The 23,472-nt window shown below is 45.6% G+C and overlaps 1 protein-coding gene across 1 annotated transcript in view; it reads left to right on the top strand.

The window, feature by feature from the left end:
• Window positions 1-7,389: 7,389 nt before the first annotated feature.
• The window catches only part of LOC118791748 (B-cell lymphoma/leukemia 11B-like), a 36,693-nt gene continuing 20,610 nt past the window's right edge, over window positions 7,390-23,472 (top strand). The window contains exons 1-2 of the mRNA XM_036549174.1: window positions 7,390-7,763; window positions 19,473-19,847. Coding sequence (XP_036405067.1) covers window positions 7,700-7,763; window positions 19,473-19,847 — 439 coding nt within the window. The 5' untranslated portion in view covers window positions 7,390-7,699. The remainder of the gene's footprint in view (window positions 7,764-19,472; window positions 19,848-23,472) is intronic.

The raw sequence follows: 23,472 nt of genomic DNA, 5'->3' as shown, positions 1-23,472 counted from the left end.
CAGATTGCGCTAATCTGTAGTGAGCCAAACTTAGAAAACACGCAAGTTCAGTCCCTAAAAGGTAGATTTAATTTGCATCCAGGAGCACTTGCTCTCACTGTTAACCTTTTACATGAGGCTCCGAGTACACAGATTCTCACTTACATCTGAATCAAGCAGTCTAGTCAGGAACTAGGTGCGGGTGTGCCCTTAGCTTGTGTGCGTGAGGCACCCTTCCCCGTTGGTCCCTGTGTTTGTCATGATCAAAAAGCTGCCAGTTTCAGTAAAGATAACTGATCAGCTGCTGTTTTACCTGATCGTGTTTGCTATGGCTGTAGCACAACAGTCACTTAACATGAAATAACTTCAATTAGAACAGATAGATTAGGTTGTGTTCAATAATTGCATCAGTTTTTTTTCCCAATGTAACTAAGGATTTCATGTTAAGTGCTTAATGGTAATGCCATTAAATTTGATGCAATCAAGTTAAAGGGAAGCACCTGTTAATGGGTTAGCTATTACAGCTCGTTTATGGAGCAAAACAGTCAAATGCAGCCAACTATCATAAGCTTGAATGTGCACCTATATTTTTGGTAGCTTGGTGGCCTCCGCTGACCAGACAGCTTGTATCATGGCTGTAACAGTGTGACACATCCCAGAGGGAAAGCTGAAAGTGAACAGGTTTTTTTAAGAATTCACACAAAATGCCAGTGTTAATATTTGAGGTTATTTCATATGTTCTCGTGTGTGTTGGTGGTTGAGGCTTCGTAATGATCATTTCTAAAGCATTCTAAAGCACTCATGTCTTTTGGTGCCATTCAGAAAATGCAGTAGGTCCTACTTTTAGAAACTTTCATGTTTTTGTTATGAAAAAGGGGCATGTTCATATCTGATAAAATGTCATAGATTTCATACAGATGAGTCAAATATTGACACTTGGCAATTCTATGCATGTTCAGTACTGTAGATGTGTTTTGAAGTGAGGCAATGTTTATGACTGTGGAAAAAGATGATGTATTTGTGACACATTCCACATATTTCATAGGTTTCTGTTCATTTCCCCACTGGAGTATAGATCCTTTCTCCCTGATTGCTGCTCTTTTACTCCACTGCCCTTTGAAAGGGCCATTTCCCTGCTCCATGTTTGGAGAGGTGGAGAGGTGTTCTGTCCCCACAGAGTGGGCGAGCCTCATCACCCTGGCGGAGTGGGCCCTCAGGCCACAAGTGCAGCCAGCCTGGTGGAAGCGGCGCTGAAGTTTTAAAACATTTTCTGTGTCGGGGAGCAGGACAAGGCTGGCCAGCGGCACCGCCTCGCATGAGAGTGGCACGGCCTAGAGGCAGCAACGTGGCCTGGAATGGAGCTGCCCATGTATTATTCAGGAGCCGGGGGGTGCGAGGGGTGAGGGGCAAGGCGCGGGGGGGTTCCGACTTAGCGTGACCACATTAAAACTGTCACGAGCTAACATCGCATGAAAGCGACAAGGAAAAAGGAGGGAAAAAAAAACCAAGATAGTGGAAAAAGGAAGAAGCCTACGTATTACTGCTATGCTGTAAAGGAGGAGCACTATAAATGGGGCAGTGGGAACAGTGTTTTCTCGCTCAAAGGGTTTCCTAAGTGCTCTGCAGCTGTTTAAGAGGACCACGGGGGACCAGACGTCCACAGCTGCACCTGGGTGATTTTACCTGCAGAGGGGCCCGAGAGTGATATGAGACAGACTGCACAAGCCAATGACCTGTGTTAGTGTGTTGGACATTCACAGCACTCTTCAGATCAGGCACTCTGAGAGGGATGCAGTGCTAGTTAAAGCGTGAAATGCAGATGATTGCAGATCATGATCCACGTTTGAAAACATTTTGAAAGACCAGCCCCATTCCACTCTTAGAGCTCTCACGTGGAAGGTGGTTTCGAAATTCGAAGGCATGAGCCATCCAGCTGTAGAGTTGAAACTTTCGACGTTCAAGATATTCATCATTTTTGTCAGTCAATATTGTTTCAATTCTTTAATTGTATTTTAGCCAACTGAAAGTTTGCAACAGCGAAACCACCACATGTATAATTTATCTCCTGCCTTGGTTAATTTGTGGGCATGGCGTGGGGGTGTTTTTGTGGTTGTTTCACGGTTCCGGGGGGGGGGACAGAGATGCAATTAAACAGACACAGGGCATGCGGTAAAGCTTGCAGCTATAGCAGACCCCTGTAGAATCCAGCTCACACTTACTTTTTATTAAACACAACTGAATCTACGTAGAAGACCTGCAAACACCAACTGCACACACCTACAATACAAAAGACGAGCCAGTGGGGAAGAATTAGCTCGGTGTAGTTCTAACAGTCTCCTCGGTGTGTAAACTAAGATAATATGAGGTGTCTCCTTCCTTTCCTTCGGTGTATGTGTGTGTATGTGTGTGTGTATACACAAGCCAATATGACATTTCATTTATAGAAATAATTAATGTCTGGATAGTTCCCACAGCCTTGCCTGAAGGATTTGGGCTGATGCTCTTAAGTCTTCTCCATCGTCTATTCATGCCACTTTATATCCTGCGTTTCCTCAGAATCCCCAGAAAGCTCTTCACTGCATGCACTGATGTGGGTAGTGAGTGGTTGTGGGACTGCTTCAGCTGTTTTTAACTCTGTGGATTTTTAGTATCAGAGACACAATCTCCTCCTCCACAGATGTAATGAATGTGTCTGAAGATAAAAAATGTAGTAACCAAAAAAATCCTTCTTTTAGGGTTGTGGTGGTTGGGCAGGGGTCTAGTTCTGGATGACCTCCATTAAGAACTGTTAGACAGAAACAGGGCTCATTAAACTGGTCATGTGGCCACTTTGTCTCCATTTCTCTGAGTGTGACATTTAACCCATGAAATGGAGTCCACATGTGTATGAGGGAGAGATGGCTGTGTATGTTGATTGGTGTAGCTATCATGGATCTTAGTTCTGTGGGGTGAGAGTTTTGGCACAGTCTCTCATCAGAGGTGCTTGCAGGTCTGTCCTTTTTTCTTCGGATGTCTGTCTGTCCATATGGGGCTGCAAGACAAGGCTGCCAAGGTCATGCATCTATCAATATCTATTTATAAAACAATGTACAAATATCAAACTGTATTTGTATGATGTCAACACATTTTTAAAAATATACAAAGTACAAATACAAAGTACAAATTTATCACTTTCATCATAATCAGCACCAACCATTTATTCAGCATGTATAGTGACTGGTCCATTTGGAAAACTTAGTGATAGTACTTACACTTGGTGCCAGTGTGCAGGAGGTAAGTGCAATAACGGGTTTCACATAGTCACAAGTTTTTATGCACCTTAATAAATCTTTCCTTTGCTTCTCAGTTATCAAAGAGGCATCGGGGGACACAGCTGGCCACATTTGTCGCCTGTGCTACTGGCTGAATAGCCTTACACTAACAGTTAAAGGAAACAGTGCAATGTGCTCTGTCTCCACTCAGCACGAAGGCAAACGCAGGACCATAATTTGCATGTGACGGTTACTGGCCAACAGGTGGTGCTGTGGCATTACGAAGGAAGGCTGAGAAATTAACACGTCTAATCAGTGACGCCCCTGCCAGTGAGCAGGGTGCCAGCTCAGCTGGATTCACTTAAACCTTAAACACTCCCTGAAGTCAATGCGTCCCCAAGCCTCTCCCTCTGCCATTGCCTTACAGTGCACTGTGTCATACAATTACACATTTAGAAACATGTTGCGTTGTGGGCTGTGCTTTGTATAAAACGTCACATAAACCATATGCCGTTTGTAGATTTAAATGGTATGCGACTCCTGTGAGGTTTACGTATTCATATCCTTGAGAACTTCACACTTCATAAAACTACAAATTAACTGTTAATAACCAATTACCAACTGAAAAAAGAACCCTCTGCCTTTCAAAACTGAAACATGATAGTGACTATCGAACTGATAAATCAAAAAGACATGAACACAGTCATACAATTGTACCAAAATGACTTCTGCCTCCTACTTATTATGTTGTTTGTTTCAAAACAGACACTCATCACAAAGGGAACTTGGCCCCCAGAGTAGTGGTGGAGACATTAGTGGGAGTGTTGCTTCTGAAACATGGGCAGAGATTCCAACCTGCGTGGTTCTGTGTGATGCAGAGGAAGTGACAGAGGGGGAGTATGCAGGAACAGTGTTAAAAGGTGTCAGGTTCAACTGCATGCAAAAGAACTGCAGATTGATGAAATGCCGTCCCTCATGTCCTCCCTTCCAGAGAGCAGGTGCACAGGTACTGGGGAGTAGATTCACATCACTGTCATCCGGTTCAGATGTGCTGCAGAGCACATCTCCTTTTCTCTCCTGGATATATTTGACCAAATTTTCATGTCCCAGCGCAGAACAGGATTTGCATGTAAATTTCAGAGTTTAATGGGAATTTTCAAGAGGACAAAGCAGCCCAAACTCTCTACCGAGTGGATGTGGGTGTCTGTTGTGCGCGTGACGAATCCGTCGTTTGGCAGACGACGATCCACCTTTTTGTTGAGCGCCGTGCGTCCGGGAACGAACGCGGCGCCGCTGTTTGCAGCCCGCCGCGGCTGCTGGCGCGGAGTGGGTCGGGCGGCTCCGAGTGGAGCGGAAGCCGGGTTTCCCTGCCAGGCGGGAAAGGAGGGGGGAAAGCGGCTTTTTGGGTACACCGCCGTGGGAAACTTAGTCAAATGAGTCATTTCATGAAAAACAGCGATAGCCTCCGGACGCTCCGGTTTTCTGGGTATGTGCTGCAGGTCCGTGAGTGCCTGGGAAAGCTGCAAGCTTTGATCTCGAGACCGGGAAGACCAGGTGGTTGTCCACCATGATTCAGACTCGGAGGCTGAACCATCAAGTTTGCCCTATAAACCGTTGAACCTGGCTTGACCTGCAAAAAACTATGGGTCAATATGCAGGCAGACAGCTGTGGCAGCACTAGTGAGCACAAGCAGTTTGAGTGTGTCTGTAGAAGCTGGAGGAAAAGGAGCCCCTCTGAGCTATTTGATATGCCCCAATCTGAAATAGTAGGGACGGACAGCGGTCAGCCCAAAGATCACAGTCTTTCTCAGTGTCGGGCATCCAGCAGGCCAGACTTGTGGTGTGTCAGATCAAGCTGAATCAGAATGGGACACAGTCTCTCCTTATCAGTGTCATGGATTAATGACTGTGCCCCAAAGGGGAGGAGGTGGAGTGTTCACAACCTAATGACATGGCCAGGGGAGGTTCCAGGAGCGAGGGATGCAGTTAGGACCAGTGCAGAAGAGAGGAGTAAAGGAACTGAGAGAGGGAAGGGGAAAGAAGCAGAGGAAAGGGATGAACGGAGACATGTAGCCTAGGAGAGGAAGAAGGGAACAGAGGGAGAGAGAGAGAAAGAAATAAGGGCTTTAGAGGATGGTCAAAGACTGACTCATTCAGGCCACTATCAGTTAGAGCTCCATAGGCACCTCTTAAACCTGATTCATGAATCAATGTGCAGTGGTTGTTGCTTCCAGTCTTCCCTACCCAGCAGCCCCCACACCCAGTCCTTCCCATAACCCCAAGCTCCACGCCCTTGACGCTTGGCTTCATCCCCATCTTCCAACCCCCACACCCCTACGCCCAGTAACCCTCCCCACTTAGTCAGTGGATTTCAAATTATGTGCCTGTAGCATTCAAATGAAATGCTTTCATGTTCTGGCATGGTCTTGATGAGAGGATCTGACATTTGAGTTCGACCTGTCACATGTTGGCTCATACGCGCAACTGTGTATTTCTCATGGCATCTTATGGAAAAATCTGTAATGTAGACAAGTGCGTGATGTCTGAGCCCCCTGTTATACTCTGAGGCGACGGAACCTCGTGAAATGCTCCCCTACTCCGCCCTTCATAAACAGCCGTTAAAGCACAGATCGTTGGTTCCGTTCATGTCTTGTTTCTCCTGTCTTGAGCCACACGTCTTTAAGCATCACAGAATTTCCCAAATTCGAAGCGGTCGACCAGGTTTTCTACTTACGTAGAAAGTACAGGCTCGCGGAAACGTTTTGGTGAATGGCAGAGACCCCAGTTTTCCACATTTTTAATAATATTCCCCTGCTATCACACAATATGCTTAACACCAGGGACATGTTGTCATCTCTTTGAAGCGATAATTGTACATCTGAAATAATTACCACTGTTATCACAACATTGCGGATTATTATTTTTTTCGAGTTCATCAACTTAGACATTTTAGAGACAAGGTCAAAACTTGTCATTCACAGTTTCCTTACACACTAACGCGCGCCCACTCCCGTACAAGGTGATCGTGGGTCACAACCTATACAAAAACGACTTTCAAAGGAAAAGACCGGCGGTGATTTCCATGGCGTTGCTCACTCTAGGCTAATAGTGTAACGCGCCAAAGTGAGCGAAACACACTAACGTCCTCTCCTATGTAAATCAGGTGCCTGTAGGTAGAAGAACAATGCAAAACGTCGCAGGTTCCTAGACCCTGCAAAACCCATGCAACTCCGTACGTTTAACAGCAGGCAGTATGTAAACCATATCTGAATGGGCTGCGCTTCTGAACTGTTTTCGCACACGTATCGCTTCTAATTTGTGACCTTGCGCAATGATACATCTTTGAAAGGGCACCTCACAATTAGGGGGTGTGTGACTTGACTTATCAGAATAGTTGATATCATCTGTAAACTCGGTAGTGAAACCGCTGCGCTTTGTGGTCCCGACAGGGGCGCGCGGTGTCCATGTGCGTTCGTTCTGTATCTCTCTCCGCGCTGATGCACTGGTGATCCGATAGTTGTGAAGCGCCACCACTAGTCGCCCCCAGTGCTCTAACAGGCTCCCCGTCTCCAATATTTCTTTCACACTGTAGACTTAACGTCACGTCCGCACTTGAACTTGAATGTTATCCCACTGTACATAGGCAACCCTAGCCACACACACACGGAGAGCTCCGGGAGACACAGGACTCCGCCATCTTCACGTTTAAAGAGAGAGAAAAAAAAATCAATCTGGTCCTGTTCCATTTGGGAACGAGGGGGCAGTCCCTGTCCCCTTATCTCGTTATTGCCTCACAAGGGGGTGCACGCCAAGTGTTGGCATTCCACGCGCGAGTGCCAGTGCCAAAAGAGATTGACGCCCATCAAATGGCAAACCCAAACGCCGACAGAGCACGGAATTTTGATGTTATAAGTTAACGTTTTTAATTAAAATTTCTTGCCGAAAATAATTGACCGTCAAACGCCAGAGCTGCGGACAGGACATACAGTGGCATTCCACGTACCCCCGATGTCAAAGATCTGCTAAGGGGACCTCGTTTTAATCGTTGGAAGGAAGCGGTGAAACTGTGGTCTTCTCTCTACTGTCACTCACAGAAGTGAAACACTGGGGGTGTTTCCGCGCGTTTTTTTTTTTTTTTTTTTTTACCTGGGAAGATTTTTTTCTTACTTATTTTTTGTCAGATGGTCTTACTTTTTGGAGGGGAGGCCGGGCTACCTAAGGTCCGGTCAGCAAGAGGACAGGAGTTGACATAGAGGCTTGGCGCGGGACACTCGATCTTTCCCCCACAAGGAAGCTGATAAAACCTTATTTCTCCGACTGGCCACCCAAGCAGCGAAGTACTGCCAGTTTTCGAGGAGGTCCCAGGAAAAGTTAGGGAAGGGGTGTACAAAAAAAGAAGGAAAACGGGGAACCAAGCCGATTCGTCCAACTGCAGGTCTCCGCGCGATGCGAGTGTAAATGCAGGGGCAATGTCCCGTCGCAAGCAGGGAAACCCGCAGCACTTGACACTGTCACCGAGAGAGAGAATAAAACGTAAGTGCCCTCGTTGATTACGACTAACAGCCAAGCACGTCCCGAAACACCAGGGGGAAATGGAGGATTACTATAATTTTAGTTTATCATGTTTACGGTATTCACTTTACCTGATATTACACTTTCACGGTGTCCGGGTGTTAATTATAACGCGTAGCGTTTTAACTCTGCGTGCGTTGTAAACATATTCACATTATGAGCACAAGATGGACATAGGTGTTATGATCTGCAGAAAGTGAAATCATTTGCAAAAATTCAAGAGAACAAAGCACCGTTTTCTCAATATGAAAATATGTATTAGTATTTGAGAAACCTTGTTCTCTCTTTTGGAATGCATTATTATGGGAGGAGAAATCGATAATTAACTCCCTGTAAAATAATTAACAGAGGGGAAATAAAGTTTGAAAACATTTCAAATTATAATGACGATGACATTAGTAAAAATACGTTGCAGTTATACCTTGCTGTGTGAAGATTAGGCCATAAGCGGCCATTGTGAAAGCTTTACATTAATGCACTGCATTCACATAATGAGTTCTAGTCAATATTAAATAACTGATGATGCCATAGAACTTAAAATAACTAATAGCGCTTAAGTGAGCGAGACATATTAAGAGATTAATTCTTTTGCACATTTCTATCGATTTTTTCTCGCTGCAGATGACCGTGTAGTAGACGCGTGTGGGCCTATAGCTGTCATTGTAAGGTATACATTTCCATATGTGTTCATATTTTATCAGGGTATGCATGCAGTAATGAACTATTTAAGGCGCATACACAAATACACGCTGCTGAAATACAACACTAATGAATGCAGTGGTTCCATTGAATGTCAGAGGTTTCTTACAAAGTGTATTTAAAGTTGACAGCCGATGCGTTGCGTGCACTTCCTAAAACACTTGAAATTCATGTTTTTGTAAGTCATGAACATTTATTTCACATTGTATTTTATTAAACGATAGTCGGGAAACATATTTAACACTGGTATACAAAAGAAAGAGAAAACCAAACAAAATAACACTGGGCAACAGAGAAAAGCAGACTTACTCTGAGTAGGGCGCATGGAGTTTGGGGAATTCTTGCTTCTGTATTCTGTATCTCCGAAAATGTTTTATTTGATACGAAGATTTAAATACATTAATATTACGATGTGTTCATCTTGACTCGTAAATAGCCCCTTTAGAAAACTGCAGAAAAGCTCACTGCTGGCTGTCAGTGACAGTATTGTTGTCACATTATCTATAGCTTTGCCTATAAGATATATTCGTCCAATGTTTATTAACGTAGTTATCGTCACAGCCCGTCGCATATCGATTAGCATATTCTTTATATATTTGAGAATATTTATTTAGATGCTTTACTCTCATTCTGAATAAGATTATCAATTAAGACGGAGTGTGTTTACATTATAAAAACGTGGCTTGCGGAATATCTTGCACTGTAGAGCAATATAGATTCCAGATATTTGTGTTCACTATATATATTATTTTAAAAACGAAACTAGTTTTTTCAGTTTGTTGCTTTTCAACTGCGACACATTCACGCTTGCCATTAGTGTTAACAGAATACTTTAACATTCTGATAACAGCATGCATATTTTACTGTCATTAAAAGGTGCCCTTACAGTTAAATCAGTTAATTTTTGTTTTTCCAAACACATCTGTAAAAACGCATTGACAGTTTGCTTTCCCCAGTTGTGCATGTAAGCGATGTTGACCGACATAGAGCCAAATTGCCGCGTGGATAAACGCTAGGGCCTTGCAAGCGTTTAAGGTCGTTGCACGAGCAAAAGGTGTCAGGACACGCAGGCATTTTATCATACTTCGAGATATGAAACATCCTTGTTAATCACGGCGAAGCTCATAATCCCTAGCAGAATCGCATGCATTTTTTTAATCAAACAATGAACATTTACCAAACGAGGATTTTAATATCAGAATTCACATGCATCTGTTGCTGTAGCACACAGACACACACACACACACACACACGCAAATGAGACTATGCTCATAGTATACCTTTATTGCATTTAGTGACTATTGCCTAACTGGTGTAGCTACCATTTAACCAGTTAGCTATAAATCATTATTTAATCCAGCTTTAGAAAGAGTTTGAGCAAAAACACTCGAGCATAAATCCAACTTTAAATCAATTAAATCAATCCAGTTTTCCCCACAGTTCTCATAAGCCGAAAGGCAATCTTATAGAGGTCTAATCCAGCTAATTCATTGCAGAAGTGTGTGATGTAATCCCTCACAAATCTGTTTCGCGTTGAGCGGAGTTCAGCACATTCTGTCCTCCCCTCCATCCTTTCATTTATAGTGTAATCATTTTCTTTGCTTTTCCTTTGTACTGACCAGACCACCATCTCCCATTCTGGACATACAGTTTTCTAATATGGGAAGAATTTAGATTTGACCTTTTTTTTAGCTTTATTGTTAATTGCAAATTCCTCTATTTGCGTCCCCCCCCCCCCCCCCCCCCCCCACCCCACAGCTTCTGTTCCAGAGCAAACAGATGCAACTGACAACATGGGTCAGGACTCCTAGATGCGATGAAATGAAATTATTCACACACAAAGTCTGCTTGAGGTTTTTTTTTTTTTTCTCTCTTCCTGTGCAATTTGTACATATACGTTAGGTTCTGCCGGGGCTTCAGCAAGAATGTTACGATCGCGCCATGGATGATGCACTGGTGATCCGATACCAGTGCATCCAAACTCTGGTTTGCTGGGGTGGTGTGGGGCAGTGGCACGCCAGCTGAGAGGGTCTCCCTGCGGTGCCTGCCATTCCTGCACCGTGTGCAGGTGCATTACATTACTGATTTTCCCAGCAGATGGACTGACCCAGGTTCAGTTGCACAGTTTGCATTTGATTGTAAAATCCATTTACGCTGCTGAATATTTACTGATCCTGTGCCATACTCAAGGGTACAGCAGCAGTGTCTCACCAGGAATCAAACCTGCAACCTATTGGTTACAGGAAGTGTTAACAAATTAAGTGTGCATGTTTGCGTATGTTAGAATGTATGCTGAAGAGGAAATGTGCATGTTTGCACATTTGTTGTGTTTGTGTGTGTGTGTGTGTGTGTGTGTGTGTGCATGGGTCCATTACAATGTGTGCTGAAGAGAGAATGTATGTGCTTTTGTGTGTGTGTGTGTGTGTGTGTGTGTGTGTGCGCGCCTGCTTTTGGCAGAATGTGTGCTGACGAGAGAATGCGTGTGTGTGTGTGTGTGTGTGTGTGCGTGCTTTTGGCGGAATGAGCGCTGACGAGTGAATGCATGTTTGTGTGTGTATGTGCGTGCATGCGTGCATATGTGAGAATATGTGCTGAAGAGAGAATGTGCGTGTATGTGAACATGAGGTGACTGAAAGCACATAGGAGCCCTCAGGTTCACCCAGAGGCAGATACTCTAAACTCATGGATAAGGTGAAGAGGGAGAACCAGTCTGTCTGCTCTGAGGAACAGCACAAGTTAGGAAGCACATAAACAGCATGTAGGACACCTTGTGACACTATGTGGGACAGTAGAGTGGACATAATGTTAGACAGTGTGTGGCTCAGTGTGTTGGGCAATGATCTGTACATTATACAGGAGAGTATGTGTTAACCTATTTAGTAAACAGTGCATTTGACATCTGACGCAGTGTTTTCAACAGTGTGTTGATACTGTCCTGAACTGTGTGGAGGTGTTGTATTGGACAGTGTGTTGATAATGTGGGGCAGTATGTAGGGAGCAGGCCTGTGGTGGTCCTTTGAAAGAAGGCAATTATTCATTCTCAACATTCAGGCACATATTCGGACATTTATGAGTTTTGATCCTCTGGCAGGCTTAAATTTCAGTATCATTCATATGCATATGTAAGAATTGTTCATGTGAATGGTTCACACGTCAGAATGGTCAAAATGACATGTAGAGGTTTTTCCTGCAGTTAATGTGCCCTTTTTAAAATCGACAGAAAAGTTCAGACCTGCTTTCCTTAAAACTTCAGGTTTGAGTGAAAGCATTTTTAAAGCTGTTTATAAAAAAAGATCATCGTGCCTTTTGTGATGAGTAGGGTTTTTTAAGCACTCGTGCCGTCATCGGGTTAGGCCTCTTTGCCTCAGAGGCGGTTGCTTGTAAAGCTTGTTAGCAGAAGTTCGTTTGTGAGGGGATGTACTCCTTGGTCGAGACGGCTGCAGAGTTATTCGCGTCGCTCTGCAGCTCCTTTATTGGGCAGAGCAACCAGAGAGACTGTGTCTCATTATCATTCAGCGCTATTTCTTTAAGCCCACCCTGACGTGGAAAATATCATCGGATTTTCGACGCGAGCGGCTCTGGAAGTACCTGTCTGTTTTTAGCGCACCGGCGGATAATGATTATCCTTGGTCTTTTTTGTGAATTTCGTGGATGCACCTCTAGACGTGAAATGATATGCAAGACTGCGAGAGAAGGCTCACGTAAATCACGTTGCTTAGATTGGGTATATCTCACATTTGGTGCACAGATTCGGAGATGCTCACAGATCCGCTCTGTCAGAATTTGCAACGAACGCGGCATAACAATCTAAAGATAAATTTAGCCGTTTCCTACCTAATTCGGAATATATTCATTTGAATAATTTTCCTAGTGGAATATATCTGAGTTCCCTTAATAATCCAGATTCTACAATCAACTAACATGTTGCATTTACAGTACATTTATTTTTGAATAAATGCACCACATCTTCGATGAAAAGATACTTTTTCACTGTTCAAAACACTTTCAAGTCTCCTAATAGCATTAGAGGAAGAAGAAAAAGAACAGATAGAATCTAATACTAGTTAATCTAATAATTAAAACACAGGCTTGTTTTGTATTTATAAAATTAATGTAGTTCTCTGTAAGATTCCATGCGATTCTGAACAGCTAATACCTTTTGGGGAACATGGACAGGCAGAAGAAATTAAGTATTTTAACTTTGTTCATTTGTTATGAGGACATGTGAGTGGAGGTGATTGGCATATGAGAATGCAATATATTTGTATTTGTTTAATTTTGACCAAGGTTTAAGCACTTAACATTTGAGCACCAACACTCATTCTACCCTCACGTTTTATTTCGTTGTATTCAGAGTTTTCGGCTCCCTGTCATTTCTCCTCGTAAATCTCACCCTCCAGCCCCTCAAACGCACTATCACTGTGCCATAGTGAAGAAAGACACCAGCGCAGCCTTCTTGGCCCAGTGAATAATTGAGGCTAAAGACAAAGGAATGAAACGACGTGTCTGAACCTGAATCCATTCTGCTCAAATAAGGGCCATTTTCCTCCGGTCGTTAATGCCTCAGGTCTCAGAGTATCAGAGCTCCCTTGTGCTGTTTCCCTTTTCATCTTTTGCGCAATAACCTAGATGTTTTATATGAATGTTTTTGAACTTATTCACAAGCAGAAAGCTTTGTTTCCCTTAGTATTTATTAACCTTCTTGTGTGTGAATGTGTCTCCGTTGCAACTTCCTTGCCTCAGAGGGTCCAGCTGAATCTCACAAGAGACGTGCTCTGTTCAGCCTGCTAGGGGGCGCTCTCAGTCTATGAGTTTGGGGAAAGTCTGCCGTCGTAAAACTGTGCAAACTTGCGTCCTAAAATCTATGCTGTCATGTGTTTGGAGTGTGTTTGTGTGTGTGTGTTTGTGTTTGTGTCCGGGGGTGGGGTGGGGTTTGGCGGTGGTGGGGTGGGGTACAGGAACTCCAAGGCAGCGGCTTTTGACAGGTTTCCACCCAGGTGTTTTAGATAATATCAGCAGCAGCATCTCGAGTGTGGAGTAAATGTGTCTGTACCTCCGCACTGCATCTGGTCCACGTAGCCTCATTAGACTTTTTTTTTTACACATCAGCGTGTGATCTCCAGTGCATGGTATAAACAGCTTCTCCTTCTCTCTGCCTGCCTCTCTCTGTGCCTCTCCCTCCAACGTGCTCTCAGAGATATATCAAAACGCTTCTCACCTGGGAGAGAAAAGCCATCTAATTAGCTTCTTATTAGAGTTGTGAAGCCAGGGGGCATGACAAACAGACCTGGGTTTGTGGATAATCTTGTAGGATATACGCTGTCGCAGTGTTGAGAGGAGTCTCTTCTTCAACTGCCAGTGAAGTGCCAGAGACACTGCTTGGCTGTGATCAGTGCGATCATGTGCTAGTGTATATGGAAGCTGGAGTAGTGGATAAGGCATGGGCTTGTAACCCAAAAATGGTAGGGTCAGTTCTGTGTAAGAATGTTTGCTGCCAGAAATCTCCATCTGTATACATTTATGATACATGTATAAAAATATTAAAGCAGTTCTCAAGTTTCCTGGGAATATATACATTTGATATTTTTGTGTTGACAGGAGTCCAGATGTGTGTGAAATAAATTTGAATTTTTAAAAATTGAAGTTTATCTAAAAGCCATGTGTGCAGCTTACAGAAAAGGCAGATGAGGAAAGGTAAAATCTTCAGTCAGTGATGAAGTGATGAAACAGTAATATGTCGTATTAACAGTAAAATGATGAAATGTGTGCTTCCTGATCACTCTTGCCTGTTTTTGCCAATTGTGTTGTTAGTGCTTTTGTGAGCATGCAAACAAGAACTCCTCATTTTGTGTGTGGGTGTGTGTGTTTATTATTTGCAGGGTGTGCCCAGGTGCTTCGAAAACACCTAAAACTGGCAGGATCTTTCTGTGTGGTGGGATGGGAGGAGGGGGGGTGTAGGGATAGGTGTTTGTTGGCATGGCAGCAAAACTGTTTATCTTTCCTTTTAAGACGCAGAAGCTTAAAAAAATGGCGTTGACGTTTGTGGCTTCATGACCAGTCTCTGTGAAATGCGTTTTGATTGGAGACAGAGAGAGGGAGTGAAACAGACACACACACACACACACACACACACACACACGCGTGCACACATGTCCCAGTTTCTGGGCCTTGTGCAGAGAATTGCCTGCAAACCCTTGACACCGTGCGCCCACACACACACACGTGTGCTGCGCTCCCGCATGTAAACGTGTGCATTTCATCGTGGCGAATAATCCTGAAATAATCCCCCCATTGTCAAACAGAGACGGGCTGCAGACGTCCCTGCAGTCAGCGGGGCTGGATGTCTATTAGAGGCGAGCACCTGGCATTAAAACAGCTGAACACCGCCACGCTGTATACAGTGCAGAGATTATGGAGGCTGCATTATAACCTGCCCCCCCCCCCCCACACCCCCCACGCTCCAAATGAAAATATTGGATAATGTTTCTCTGATGAGATTTTCGGATAGAGGCCTATTGCTCAGTGGATGCTGGGTGGGATTAATCTTGTTACAGCTGCACCAGGATTCCCATCCCTCATTTTTAATTACCCGCCAGTGCTCCCTGACGCTGGGCTTTACAGCAGGGCCGGTCCTGGTCCTGGTCCTGGACCGTGTGAACCTAGTCCAGGTTTCCCAGCTTTCTTTAAATGAGCCAGGATCTCAGAGCTCGAGGTGGTGGTTGCCCAAGAAGTGCTAATCTAGGACCAGATTCCCCAGTCACAATTCTAACCTTAACCATTAGGAGTGCAACATCAGCGCTCATGGGAAACTTCTGCAATCGCAGATCAGGTAGGCGTGGCTCACGTCATTCAGGCAAAGCACTGATTGGCTGAAGTGCTTAGGGGTTTGGGTGTAAAAGACACCTGCTAGACCCAGGCTGTGTAGGAGCTGGATTAGATACCTCTGTTTTAGAGCCTGTGTTACTTAACAAGGGTAATGTGGTGGCCTAGTTATCTACAGTTGTGTCAGTCTGCATACAGTTTTACAACCATATTTCTGACAGATATTCTTAAAGATCGATATTATGCCATATTTACTGAATTTAAAAATGATCCTAAATTAATTATTTTGTTGTATTAACTCTCCTAGATGCAGGGTCCATATTTTCATTTTCATGTTTTAATTTTTAAAGGGTTTGATTTTCATTCTGACACAGAGAGGGGCAGGAGGGTATACAGACTGCGTGTATAAAGTCATCCTTTCTGAGGAAAGGGCAGAGACACAGCTGGACAGTAAGGGCCTGATTGAGACCTCTTTTCCCACCTATTTCTTATGGACCCACCAATCATATGGCTCTGTGAAGGTGCTTCCTGTGAGGCTTTTCACTGGCCTGAGCTCAGAGAAGAAGCTTGAATTTCCCCATCTTATTTTGGCCAGGCTTAAGGGTGGGGCATTACTTTTACCTGTTTTGTTTTGTTGACAGATATGTTTATTGATTTTCCATTTGAAAGCACATGACAAAAACAGCGGCAAAAACTTGTATACAATGAGTTGAATTAAGTCAGCTGGTAAATAATACACACAGATTAATAAAGCAAATCCCACAGACTAACCCACATCCCTTCTCTTTCTGAGAGGGTGTCTGATTTCTTTTGAGTGATGATGAGTGAGATGGTTGGTGGTGTGTGTGTGTGTGTGTGTGTGTGCAGATGCAGGTTGAACACAGCTCCAGAGGATTCACAGAGAAAGGCTGGACAGAAATGGCTGTGAGCTCCGAGTTTTAGAGTCCACCATTAGGCCCGGTCTCACGCGCACCTCCTGTTTCCACTCAATGCACATTAAGCACACATTCGCCCTGTGGATGGCTTTAATTGACGCCGGGCAAATATTTATATCTGGACGGAATTATAAAGGCTCTCGAGATTTAAGTGGAGAATTTACGGTCACACTTCAAAAACGGTATGAAATCAGTAAAATTGTGTGTTTTGTCTAATTAGCCCCCGAGTCTGACAGTAAAAATAATTGAAAAGCGCCGTGGTTTAAACGTTATCACGTTCCGCTCTGTGTGGAGCGATTGTCTGGCTTTCTCGCGGGGCGGCAGGACGTCAGCGGTCTGCAACGGGCCATGTGTCTGTCAGATGCGTCTCCCGCAAGCGTCACTTTCGTTGGCCTGAGCTACACACGGAATACCAGACGCTCCACTGAGGGGTGAACTCAGGGATTGGCACGACTGAGGCGATCTTTTGTTTCACTCCAAAGGTCATGTTCCAACAAAATTAACGGAGTCAGTTTATCTCCCGTTAAGGGGCTTTAGCTGCATTTTAAACACATGCTTTTTTTTTTTCAGCACACGAAAAAAAAAGATCCAAAGGCTGAGTTGAAGAGCGGGTAAACTTTCCCAATCAGAAAAGTGAATCCCCTGAAATGTCTTTCTTCTGTTGCTTATTCTAAACTCGCTGTGCTTGGGCAACAAATCGTAAAACACTGATTATAATGGGAAACCACATAGATTTGTCTCCAAAAAAAAATTTTGATGTCCCTTTGAGATGAGACTAAAGTCTATTGGATCAAACACCAAGCTCACTATTTACAACACACATCTGTAAATCTTTCTCTCTCTCCCCCTATCTTGCCAGAGAGAACTAAGTAAAGACATCTCTGTTCAGTGACAGACATGTTTATTTATGCATTAAGGAAAGAATGAGCTGTAGTGGGAGGAAGGGTGTATCCAGCTAGGTGACGGCGTGGTGGTGAGTAGCAGTTAGGGAAGGGTGTTGCTGTGATGAGTGGTGAGTATCAGCTGAGGAAGGGGTTCACCGGTGACAGCGTGGTGATGAGTAGTGGATGGGCAAGGTTGTCACCACGGTGACAGTGTGGTGATGGGTAACTGAAGGGAAAGGGTGTCACTATGGCGACAGCCTGGTGATAGGGAGCGGATGTTGAAAGGTGTCGCTGTGGCGACAGCATGGTGAAGACTGGCGGATGAGAAAGGTGTCACTATGGTGACGGCGTGATGAAGAGTAGCAGATGGGGAAGAGGGTGTCACTATGGTGCCTGCAGCCGGGGAGTTTCCAGGACCTGGTGGGAAAAAGTACAGGATAAAGGGGAGTCGTCACGCCAATTCAGTGCAGCACAGAGGCTCATTTATGCATCCTTATCCCTGCCACTGTGTGTGTGTTTACTTAGCCAATGCAGAATTTTATCTGATGGTGGTTGATGGGCTGCTGTTGCACAGAGTGTACAGAGTGTGTGTGTGTGTGTGCGTGTGTGTGTGTGTGTGTGTGTGTGTGTTTAGTTCTGAGCAGTGTCAGAGGGCTGGCAGCAGGGAACCATGTGCCTCAGTCAAGATGCATTCATCTCCAGGACCAACAACCTGCATTATTCACACCGGAAGAGCTCATTAACAAAGACAAGTTATAATACTGATATTAATACAATTACTACTAGTAGTACAACAACTATCAGTACTAGTACTAGTAGTCCCCTTAATGACTGTACTGCCAAGGGTCTGCAGTGGAATAACTCCCATAATCCACTGCACTCTTTTTGGGATCTGCTGCATTCACATGACTTTTAATAGTTTCTGTTCTTAAGGACTGGTCCTGGGCCAGTTTCTACCTCCTACCCAGAAACACCGGTGGTCGATCCGAGGGGCGGGTAAACTGACCCCGGATCGGTTGAGAGCGAAGCTACTGAGCTGCTCTCTCTTGCCCCCGACCCCCAAACCTGCACCGCGCCCGCACCGCCTGGGGCCGGGGCTTGCGCAAGGCGGCGCGTGATGCCGGCGATGCGATATTGGCGGGCGCCTCCTCTCTCCCGGCGCCCTGTGCAGAGTGTGCAGGCGCAGAGACGAGCGGAAGCGCAGAAACCGCGCCGAGCGCTTCTCAGCTGCGAGGGCTGCACCCTCTCGGCTCAGATCTCTGCCGATAAGGATCGCTTCAGGTGTTTACTCTCGGAGCGGCTTCTGATCTTGCCAGTGTCCCTGCGCACTGAGTTAAAAAAAAAAAAAAAAAGATGTCTATTTCTGGTCTCTCGTGGAGAAACGATGACAAAAAAATTCAACAACTTCAACAACTGACTGTCTGAAATTAAAATGGTGAATCTTAAGGCTATGATCTCAGTGCTGGGTATTTTTGATAAAAGTACAAGGGAAGGACTGGAGCAATGATCATGCCATTGTCCCGACCCGTGTGGCAGGCAGTGCATACAATTTGAAACCAAATTCACGCGTTGTGGAAAATGTACTTGCAGAAAGATTCTGTGTTTGGTTTTGTAATACAAAATCATTTTGCATACCACGCTGTGGGAAGAATGGTATCCTACTGACCTAAAATTGGTGACGAGGCAGTCGCAGTTCAAGGTTCAATGAACAGAATTGCACAGTGGCCACAAGAGGAGGAGATTATTAATAAAGATTGCAAGTGTGAACATGGCCGGTAAAAAAAACATCCCTGCTAGCAGGTTTGTGGGGTTGTGAAACAGAATTTGAGATGTTTCGGCCGCAGATAGCTGCTGTTTTTCCCCCACATGTTTTTGGGGTCACTGCACATCCTGTTTGTCTGAGAAGCACACAATTCTCATGAAATAATCAGCATTAGTAATCACTTACAGCAACAGGAAACGGCATTCAGTAATATTAATCAGCAAAGGTCAATCATGGTGAACAGAAAAGTCTGAAGTCTAATCATGAACAGAAGTCAATTAAATTAATCAGTCATTGTGATTAGTGATAGAAGTCAGTAAAGGTAATCAGTTGTAGTACTTGGTAATAGAAGTCAGCAAAAGCAATAGTAAACAGTTATAGTAATTGGTAATTGCAGTCAATGTTAATATTAGTAATTATTAGTAGTAATAGTAATCAGTAACAATAGTATTAATGCAGGATGAGTTACTATGGAGTCAGACTGGAGGAGACAGCAATGCTGTGATTGGTGGTTGCTGTTCAGTGGTGACATCATGAGTAACAGCTTGTCCCTGCTCTTCCCTGACAGCGGAAGCGGACCATGTGTCGGAGGGCGACCACGCCCTGGACCTCACCCCGCCGAGCCCCGCGCAGGGCCTGGGCAAGCGTGACCTGCTGACCTGCGGGCAGTGCCAGACCAACTTCCCGCTGGGCGACATCCTGGTGTTCATCGAGCACAAGAGGGCGCTGTGCCAGGGCCTGACGGGGGCCCCCGGCTGCTACGACAAGGCCGGCGACCGGCGTGGCGGCCCGCCCTCGTCCCCGCGCCTCTCGCTCCGGAGGGGGGAGGAGCCGGTGGAGGTGGGCATCCAGGTGACGCCCGAGGATGAGGAGGAGGACGCGAGACGGCCGACGCTGACGCCCGCAGGAGGGGTCTGTCCCAAGCAGGAGAGAGTTCCAGCAGGTGGGTCAAAGGCAAATGGGGTGAGAGTTTGGCGCAGGAAAAGGTCTGACCCCTGGATTCAATCAACATGGCTCCTTAGACTCACAATTAACTGCAAGAGCCACTAGCTATTCTTCCCAGACACACTTTAGCATGTTCAGCAAATCACTGAAATGCATGAAAAAATTGTATTAAAAAATAAAACTTGCATTAATATGCATGTCGAGAAGAATATGAGCATTAAAATGTAACCAGGGGTAAGTTGTTCTTCTCTTGCTCATGCACACACACATACACGCATCACATACACACACGTGCATAGCGCATACGCACGCAGAAACAGCATCGTCTTTTGCTGGCTGCAAAGCTTCCTGTGTGCGTCCAAACGCTGTTGTACACCTGTTCCAGACCTCCGCGAGAGCTTGTCGCAAAGCATCTGAGAGGAGCCTGTCGCCCAGAGCACCAAGCTCTGAACACCAACCACCACCCCCCCCCCCCCAAAACCGCCCCCGACAGCCGAAAGGAAATGTGAAAAAACGTGACAACCATCTCACCTAGTGTTTCTGAAGAAATCCAGCCGTAACCATCTGCTTGAAAGGTGGAAAGCTCATTAAAATTCAAATACTCTTGGGGGGGCTGGGGGGGACAGGGATTAAAATGCCAGCTATTCAGTAGTGTTAAGAGGCAGTTTATTTTAGACCAGCTGCAGGGAGAGAACTCTCCGAGTTATCTTCGAAAACAGTGCCGTCACAGAACACGGAGCCCAGGGGGATGCTGGGATATCGGCCCCCTGAAATAACGTTCAGGCATGGGTGAAGTTACCGTGGGGCTACGGGGGAGCCGTTGCGAAACGGCTGATGGTACCAGCATGTCATCTTAATTTCGTATTTCCTCGCTCCGGATTTCGTAGCTGGTAACCAAGTTTTCAGTGACATGGGTACAGAAGACTTAATCCGTAAAACTGTGCTGAGATCTAATTACTCCTAGTGGCATTACTGCAAACGTGCCACGCGGTCAGGTCCCAGATGGGAAACTGTCCTAGTGGAAGAAGAACAACACAGAGCTGGGAGTTCCTTCAGTGCCTGAGGTTTCTTGTGAAAACATATTCTTGGGGGAAGATGGATTGAAAGTAATTATGATGACATGCTTTTGATCGCAGATAGATTTAATAATGGCAGAGAGGTTTACTGTAGCTCTTGTTGAGGTTTTGGGTGAATACTGGCTGCGCCAATGTGTATGAGCATTTACTGATGAAGAAATACATTTTTCCTCATATACCGTCCTCATAAGTACTACAACTTATTGTAAAGCAATGCCTTTGTGATAGACGTTTAGTACCCGATTGAACCACACATTTCTATGAACCAATGGGTTACTTAGTTTACGATGACTGACAGCCTTTCAACCAGAAAAAAGTGCCACAGTAGCCGCTTCTTGTACTGCTGTCTGGTGATGAGTGGACAAGCAGACCAGTGCTGAAGCTTTTGGCTCACGTTTTAGCATTTTAGACATTTAGACATTTTGACTGTTGCTGTCAGTTTTGGAGCCAAAATTCAAACAGAAACGACGGGATGCTTCCCTAAGCAGGGTGTCGGCAGCGCTGCCTCAGGCCACCGGAAACCTCGCTCCATGGTAGCGCCACCTCCTGGTTCTCCGCCCGAGGGAAAAGTCAAGGTTATCCCCGAGTATGTAGGACAGGCGCCAATTTCCCCCGGTGGGAGCATGGCCCTGTGTTCTGCCGCGCCGCCGCTTAGCGCTCTCAGGTTTCGGCCAAATTGGATTACATTTATCGGGCCTAATTAAGTGCAGCATGACATTCGGCACGGCCGCAGGGCAGGCGCGGCGCCGCGGGGCGAACAGAGGCCCCCTCTGTGCGATCCCCATTATCCCCAGGCTCGAGTGGCAGCGGCCGCTTAAAGGGAATGGTGAGGTGAAGGGGACACGGGACACAGGAGGGGAGGGGAGGCAGCAGCGGGGTTTTCAACAGGGGTGTCGCTAATAGGTCAAAATCGAGTCCAAACAGCCATGTCCGGCCTGTAGACTTTCTTTATAGTCACATGGATGCTGTCAGGTGCATTTGGGCATCTTAAAATTGCTGGTTTACTGGCCACCTATGAGCCTTGTCCTTTCTCGATTTTTTTTCATAATGTTTTCTGAAAAATTCACACATTGAGCTGTGGCCAGACGAATGACCACATAAGTTACAGGTTTTAAAAATGTAGATCCAGTTCTCTGTGTTTTTTGTAATTGATTGAAAAGGGCAAAGGATGTTGTATTTTTCAGGATATCTTTCTTGTGCTGGAGCAGGTGACAGATGCAGGGTGTTTTTGATGAGAGACCGTTTTGAGGATGTGGTCGGCGTTCCTCGGGTTAGCCGATGTAAAAGAACGCAAGCTCGCTGCGACCGTGGGTCACCATGTTTGCCGTCGCAGCAACCCCGTGTGAGGCTCTCGCTTTGCACACTCAGCCATAAGAGTGCCGGGGTGAAACAGAGCCGAGGTCTGCAGGAGGAACAGGGTCATACTCTGACTCATTTTGTGTTCGTATGCTTTTATAAAAGGCAAGCTAGTGCCACTTTTGGTCAGGGGTCTCATCTAACCCGCAAAATTTCATGGACACTGTTGGTGGCCTTGAGCAATAAGGTTGAGTTTGGTTGAAGCTGGTGTGAGTTTGAGTCTGGTTCTCTGATGGGTTGGTTCTGGGGAAGGGGCAGTTGGGGGTCCCAGGGGAAGGCTTTCAGTGTAACACAGAGATCAGTCTGTCTGTCTCACGACACCACTGTTCAAAACTGCTCTCTGAGACCCAAACACATCCCCTCCGAAGCAACTCACCACAGTGAGCTGAACAAAATGTAGACCTGTCCAGATCTAATCAGACCGGTTCAGACCTGTTTGTACCTGTTTGGACCCGCTCAGCCTTGTTTATGCCCGTGGACTTCTTCCCCTTTTGCATCAGCACTGAGGAGGCGTCAGGGATGGTCGAGTGGCGGATTTAACTGAACTGTAATTCCCAGAGCACACGTTAGGAAAGACAGCTCCAGCACACTTCCACCCAGCCGAGTGCTAAACTCCACGCCTGGCCCCGCAGGTTTTGGCCTCCATGGCCGCTGCTCCTCATGCCCCCGGGTTCGAACTCCACTTCCAGCTCTCGCTGGGAGCTCCGTGGGCAGAGCGGGCGCGGCGACGGGGAGATTACTCCCGACATCCCGGACGCAAGATCACAGCGGTGAATATTTCATGAGACGCGCTGTATTTATATAGATATTTACCGCCGGCGCGGGCCCCCCTCCAGCCTGTTCGCCGCGCTCCGTCTCGGCGGGCGGTCTCGCATCTCGTAAACTCTCCCCGCGTCCCTCCCGACCCGTGTGGCCGACAACACGTGACATCCATAACCATGAGACGCAGGGGAAAAGCGTTGTTCTTTAATGGGCCTTAATCAAATTACCAGGACTTATTTTCATGATTAACGCATGTCTTAATTTAGACGCTGTTTTCTGTGCTTTTTTTTAGTTCATAATGTTGAGAACATGATGAGGATCAAGCAAGTTTTCATTTTGTCACTTTTTTTGCATTTTCTCCAAGTAACGCTCCTGATCTGAGATCAGCACAAGGCTCGCTAGGTCAGGAAACTGCTACCTTTAGACAGA

The sequence above is a fragment of the Megalops cyprinoides genome, chromosome 17 (genome assembly GCF_013368585.1).
Source record: "Megalops cyprinoides isolate fMegCyp1 chromosome 17, fMegCyp1.pri, whole genome shotgun sequence".
Taxonomy (NCBI): domain Eukaryota; kingdom Metazoa; phylum Chordata; class Actinopteri; order Elopiformes; family Megalopidae; genus Megalops; species Megalops cyprinoides.
This window is presented reverse-complemented; position numbering and strand designations above follow the sequence as displayed.